The 7,217-nt window shown below is 34.5% G+C and overlaps 1 protein-coding gene across 1 annotated transcript in view; it reads right to left on the bottom strand.

The window, feature by feature from the left end:
* Window positions 1–1,479: 1,479 nt before the first annotated feature.
* Window positions 1,480–7,217, bottom strand: part of LOC106476989 (calcium/calmodulin-dependent 3',5'-cyclic nucleotide phosphodiesterase 1B-like) — a gene marked incomplete at both ends in the record, with an annotated part of 6,858 nt that continues 1,120 nt past the window's right edge. The window contains 2 exons of the mRNA XM_013937601.1: window positions 1,480–1,617; window positions 2,284–2,365. Coding sequence (XP_013793055.1) covers window positions 1,480–1,617; window positions 2,284–2,365 — 220 coding nt within the window. The remainder of the gene's footprint in view (window positions 1,618–2,283; window positions 2,366–7,217) is intronic.

Raw genomic sequence — 7,217 nt, 5'->3', positions numbered from 1 at the left:
GGGTAATTACTTTACTACACGTTGATACTTTGAATAATTTGAGTTTATATGTATAAGTTAACAAAGGAAATATTTTAAGGTAATGTGAAGTTTGTTGATCTATGATTTTTGTGTTTTGAGAAAGCTGTTATTAGAACTTCCGAGCAAAAGTAACCAAACTACATAAAATAATTTTCAAATGGTATATATGCTAAAGCGTAGGCCTAAATTGTGAATTGTCAGTAGGTGTAACACGCAACTTGTAAATTATTAAAATACTTATGTTTGATCAATAGGTAATAAGACGACTAGCTTGCTCGATCACCAGTTTTTCTGAATTTTTTTTTCATTTCCTTTCAGCTCAAAGGAGTGGTGGTGGTGGGGGCCGGTGGACCATCAGAGGGTTACGCCCTCTTTTCGGCTAAGAGATTATTCTGAATAATGATCAGTTTAATTCGAGAAAAATAATAATTAATAACCTACGTTGCTAAGAAATAATAATTAATAACCTACGTTGCTAAGATAATTAGCATTAAGAATGTTAAACATCCTTACCCAAATTCTGGTGTATTGTGACACCAATAAAATTGATGAAAAATTACACTTCTTTAACTTAACCCAATCTTTGTCCAATGGTTTGCTAATATTTCTAGCGTCCTACCCACTACAATCTTTTTCACACCTTCTGGGATGTTTCTTTTGGACTTCGAATATGGTTTTGATTCTGTTGACACCTTCGAACTTCGTAGGTTTTAACTTCCACTTACTTGCAGTCGTTTTTATTAACTCTATTATCTGGTAGACGTATAGTATTTTCCACTGAAGAAACTCTCACTATTAGTTTTCCTACACTCTGGTGTGCTTCAAGGATTAATGTTGCCTCCTCTCCTTTATATCTTATATGTTGCTGACATGCCACACCCTAGATTTCCAGTTCATCTTTTTTTTTCTCGACATGCTAATAATACAGCTCTTGTAGCCACCTGCCCAACAATGATCACCCTCAATAAAGTTTTACAGTTTACTTTAAACACTTTTCTGGCTTGGAGCCGTCCCTGGCGCCCTTCCTTTAATGGCTCCAAGACCAGAACCATACGTATTGGTCCTACACCACACCTTGTCTCCAATACACTTTCACATCGTTCAAAGCTATATAAATTTCATCAGGTCTTCTTAGCACCACTTATATCTTCAATGCTACAGTTTTAATCCAAAGAGATGCATAACCCTCTTAGGGTTCTCCAGATAATAGGGCTATAATGAATTGATAACAACAACAAAAAACCGCTACTGTGTCTGTCGTATTCCAGCATACCTGAAGAGCCTTTATATTAGGCGAAATGCTTTGTAGGGATCGTACATAGCAGATATGATGTGGCTGGCCAATTATAATACACTATTCTTTACTTTTACTATGAAGTTCTTATTGATAACTTATTAATTAACTACGAACGATGGATTAATAGAGTCGAGACTACATTCTGTAGTAAACAACCTTACCAGTTTTGTTTTCTGAGTTCTCTTCCATAATGGACTCTTCTACTGCTGGAGATCGAGGTCGCTGGAGCTGGAAATGAACTTTCTCCAGCAAGTCTCCACATACTTCCATACTTGGAGCCACGATAAAATCAATAAATCCTGGAGAAATAGGAACTAGTTTGACCCGTTTAATAATAACAACACATGCCATTGATAACTTTAGTCATAGTTTCAAGATGTCCCAGAATGCCCTGCAAAATGTAGCCAGAACACTGATTCAGTGTTCAATATACAACAATAACTACTAACGTTACCCTAAAGGTACCCTTCATACGCTGCCTTAACTAAACCCTTGTACAATATGACTGTTTACAATTACGATTAAGATGTATGCCTTTTATTTAACGGAATAATACAATGGATATCTCACAATTTTTATAATAGTATAATGATCTTTAAGCCTAGCAAGGCTTAGCTCATCATTTCACACATGACACACATTCATACGCTACTTTAACTAAACGCTTCTACAATATGACTGTTCACAATTACGATTAAGATGTATGCCTTTTATTTAACGGAATAATACAATGGATATCTCACAATTTTTTATAATAGTATAATGATCTTTAAGCCTAGCAAGGCTTAGCTCATCATTTCACACATGACACACATTCATACGCTACTTTAACTAAACGCTTCTACAATATGAATGTTCACAATTACGCTTACGGTTTATTTAACGGAAAGATACAATGGGTGTCTCACAATTTTTTATAACAACATAATGATCTTTAAGCCTAGCTTAACAAGAACATGACTTACCTATTTGAGACTCTGCAACAAGTGTGGTGTTTCTATCACATAATGGTGAGTATGGTAATCCCATTTCATGTTCTTTATCTCCCTAAATAATTAAGTAGAAGTTAAGTGTATGGTGAACAAGGCTTAGCCTTTCTACGCCCAACACGTTACAGTAAATTAAATCAGTGCAGTGTTATGTGAACAAGGCTTAGCTTTCGTACACTCGACACATTACAATAAATGATAATGGTGTAGTGTCATGGTGAACAAGGCTTAGCCTTCATAGATCTACGACTTTACAATAAATCAAAATTTAATACTTATATACATTGTATAAAGTTAGACCAAACATTAATATAATTTTTTTTAGTAAATATTTGTTTTGTTAATGCCACCCAGTGGCTCAGCGGTAAGTAATTAGGCTTAAAACGCTAAAAATCGGGTTCCGATACCTGTGATGGACAGAGCACAGATAGTCCATTGTGTAGCTTTGTTCTTAACAATAACAAACCAACCTTTGTTTTATGAAACGAAAAAAAAATGTGACGGTTTTGAACAAAACATTATAGTCTGATATTTTATAATACGATACAGAGTAAATAGAATATATCCATTCGATTGGTAACGAGTTAAGCTTAGAAATTTTAAAGTTCTGTGATTGGTCTTTATTGTAGGAATTCAAACAACAAAGAAGTATTATCGAGAGTTAAGAAAAGAAAATTTTTATTATCTACAATATTATATTATATTATTATGTTCAATTGGAAAAGGGTTTGTAATGACTTCAAGTTGAACTCCTACTGATTACAGTTTTAATTAGTAATCCCTGCTAGAGAGAGAAACACGGAACATTTTTGGTCCAATTATTTGAAGGAAATGTGATAATATTTTAATTAACTAAAACCGTCATCTATAATTACCCGTTGAAAGATCAAAGTATGAACATGTAGTAAAAGAATTATCTATTAAAAATCAAATTATTGACGTGTAATTAACTGTCCAATGAAAGATTAAAGTTTTAACGTGTAAATAATTACCCGTTGAAAGACCTTAAAATATTTCCTTTGTTAACTTATAGATATAAACTCAAATTACCTTAAAATATTTCCTTTGTTAACTTATAGATATAAACTCAAATTACCTTAAAATATTTCCTTTGTTAACTTATAGATATAAACTCAAATTACCGTGATATATATGATTAAGTGACAACAGTGAAGATTCATTCGAATAATGTACAAATGTTTTCATGAAGCCGCCATTTTGAAACATGATGCCATAAGTATAAAAACTTCAGTTTGTCACACTTGTTATCAGATTTGTTAATAAATAAATTACTTGTTTTATAAAGAAGTAGCTAATACAGAAGACATGCTCTCATGAACATACAGAACTGCACACGTTGGTGCCTGCTGCCATCTTAATAATAAGGAAAAAGCATGTTTGTGCAAATTTTGACCTAAATATGAAACAGGTCCTTACAGACCCTTACGAGGACCATTCATTGCCTAGGTCACAAAGCAAATTCTTACTATAATTATAAATATAATATAAACTTCACTATTAAAAGAGGCCTAACTGTATTTCTTTGGTTTTCTAGACCAGGTTCTGCAGATGAACCTTGAATAGGCTGAACTGCAGTCCACGACAGAGGATTCAGCCAATCAAAGAACACATTAGGCCCCTACGTCACAGAATATATTTTCAATTTTACCTTTGACGAAAAGATCTCTGTAACATAATATTATTCTTATCATATAAGAATATCTTTTATTGAACGTAAATGCATATTTGATAATATCAATTGTTCTATGATACATAAAAACTTCCAACTCACGGTGCAAATCTACGTTGTATTGTTATTTTGGGGTAGTGTGGGTGGTTGATAACAAAAACACCTCTAATTGGGTAAAAATACCTCATGTTGTGACACTCGTGTACCAACTACTTTACAAAGGAAATATTTTAAGGTAATTTGAGTTTATATCTATAAGTTAACAAAGGAAATATTTTATATTACATCAGTCTCGTCACAAAATGTCAGTCCCCACATGAACGAGCAACGTGTACTTGATACAAGTGATGATACCAGATTACTTTATGTTATTACACACACACACACACACACAGAATATTACAAAATAAAGTTAAATTCGATGACGAGGAACCCACTTTGAGACTAATAATGGCTGGAGACGGCTTGAATGGGTAATGAAGAAAAACTTTAATATAAGTTTAACATAACAGCAAATGCACAACGTTTCGACAAGGTTTTGTCATCATCAGGTACTTTAATATAAGTTTAACATAACAGCAAATGCACAACGTTTCGACAAGGTTTTATCATCATCAGGTACCTGCTGCACTGGTTTCTTCCATTTTGATTGCTGTATTTCTAAACTATTCGCTCACGTCCAGTTTGGGTTAGCCTTAATGACAGTTGTTATATATATATATATATATAACCAGAGCCTCTCAGAAAGACCCGGGCCACTTCTGTTTTTTGAGGCCCTTGGCTATAATAAAAGTAAAAAAATGATGACACATGAAAACAAAATAAGACAATCATTAGCCCAAAAGAAAAGTGTAATGTAATTTGAATATTTTTTATTTAACAGGTATTTATCAATATTCGTTAACATTTAATAAATGCTTGTCTAGCATTTTTATGTGCGTAAAGCAAGTCACGAAACCTAACAGATGCAAAAAATAACAGTTGTCTACAATTGAAGCCCCCCTTTAAACCAAATGGCCCTCCTGGTCCCCCTCCCTTTAAGTGGCCCTATATATAACAACACCTCTTTAGGGGTAAACGTAATTATTGTATGTCAAATAAAGATCATTTCGGAATAAAGTTGTTCATTGTATTATAAGAAAATTAGATTTCAACAGCTGTTTATAATCTTTACCACGTCGTCTGCCATAGAAAATAGCAAAAATTAATGTTGTACAGCCACGTCACGTGGATTCAAATCTGAGAGCGAGGTGAGCGAGGTCTGAGATAACGATAGAATACCTTCTCGTATACGTGTATATTGTTGCACGCACCCAAAAGTTGAAATTCTGTCTCCAAACTCGGAATGTGGATGAAAAGGGCCAATATCTCGTGTCCTTCTCTCATCCAACGTTTCTAAACATCCTCACGTTTTCCCGGAAGCTAGAATTTTCGTTTTCAATTTAGCCAAAAGATGATTTTAACAAATGCACCCATAAAACTTTTAGCACTGTGTACATATTAAATATGGTTTATGGCGCTAATCTTCTTTCACCATGACACATTCCTGATGTTGCCAATAGCGGAAAGCTGTGTTCATGTGGCATGTGTTTTATAGATCTAATCCTATCTCTGTCATCGTTCCATGAATAATCTTTAGAAATTGTCGGAAAAAGTGAAACTGAGACAGAACACGATTCGAACCGACGGTTTGTGTCATTATTAAGATGCTTCAGACGACTAAGTCACCGCGACTCGAGCGCCACCATTTTCAATTTTCACTTCAGAGGTTAATAATAAAATTTGGTAAGACTAAAGCTCAGAACCAGTTTATTGTCATTTCTGTTTTGTTTTTGTAGAGACAGATTTAAGTGTTATTTAGCTATGGAACGTTTAGATAGCTCATACATTACCTTTAGCTGCTCTCTCATGCCACAGTGCTTTATTCACCTCTAGGCACCTCACCCACGGGCGAGGAACGTCCACCTGATTTACTGACCCTGCCGAAGCCGGTGCACTCCGTATCGATGGCTTGGATGAAGCATTTCCATTACCGACGCTAACGCCACCTGTCGGTAAGGAATTGGTGCTGCTTCTAGTTGATGGTCTCATGCCAGAAAGCGATTTAGTGCGTAATTTCCTATCTAAAAATAAAATTAACTTTTTTTTTCAACATTATATATTTGAAACCATATTCTTGATTTAGGCTTAGCTCATTCGAATTTTATGTTTGATAATTGATGTAATTCCTACAAAAGCAGGCTTACACATAGATTGCACTGACATGTACAATGTATGGTTTACGTTTATAGACTGTTTAGAATACTTTACAGATTTAATATTTTGTGTGGAAATTTTAGGAATCATGGCCATCTTGTGGCGTTGTCGTTTATGAAATTTTGGTAAGTTTCAGTTATTTTAAGATAGTCATTTTGCTAATGGCTAATAAGTTATTCTGGTTATAAAACGGACATTCTAATTCACATGTTTACGCAGTTAAGCCTAACAAATCACTGAATATCATGCTGGTTAATGTACTTCATAACGGCATTTTGTGCGTGTTACTAGAAACTCTTCGAATGGAACTGACCTGAATAACTGATGATCTAAAACTACAAGTTCAGTACAAAGGAAATGGAAAATGTTTCCTAGAAAAACAATTTGCATTTTAACGTTACTTGGTTAATTGTTGGCTTCATAATACTATTTACAGAGATTATGTATGTCGTAAGATATTAACGATGTAGTTGTGGTATGCCGTCAGCATCTTTCAGTAATTTGTCACATTTCGTGTTTCTTGATCGTGATCTGGAAGGTCTGTTTGACGGTTAGTTTCGAGACACGATAAAACCTCGCACAGGTTGCACTTAATGAAAGAGTTATTAAATACATTCACTTGTATTTCAAGCCAGATTATTAATATTATATCGTTTCCATTAATAATAGTGATTTTTTTAATCTTCTCCTTGTTTTCATTTTACTGAGCACCTCACTCTTCAATACTAATAGTGTTAGAGATTCCGTCAATGTTTTACTAGGTGGTTCTCTTCCTATTTTATCTCATGGACCCCTTCACAAACCATTCTCTCACACACCCTCCCTCTACCCCTCACCTTACTACCACTTCACAAACCAATCTCTCACACCCTCCCTCTACTAATTCTTCACAAACCAATTTCTCACACACCCTCTCTCCCTCACCTTACTACCACTTCACAAACCAATCTCTCACACCCTCTCT

Source organism: Limulus polyphemus, unplaced genomic scaffold, assembly GCF_000517525.1.
Source record: "Limulus polyphemus unplaced genomic scaffold, Limulus_polyphemus-2.1.2 Scaffold12456, whole genome shotgun sequence".
Taxonomy (NCBI): domain Eukaryota; kingdom Metazoa; phylum Arthropoda; class Merostomata; order Xiphosura; family Limulidae; genus Limulus; species Limulus polyphemus.
This window is presented reverse-complemented; position numbering and strand designations above follow the sequence as displayed.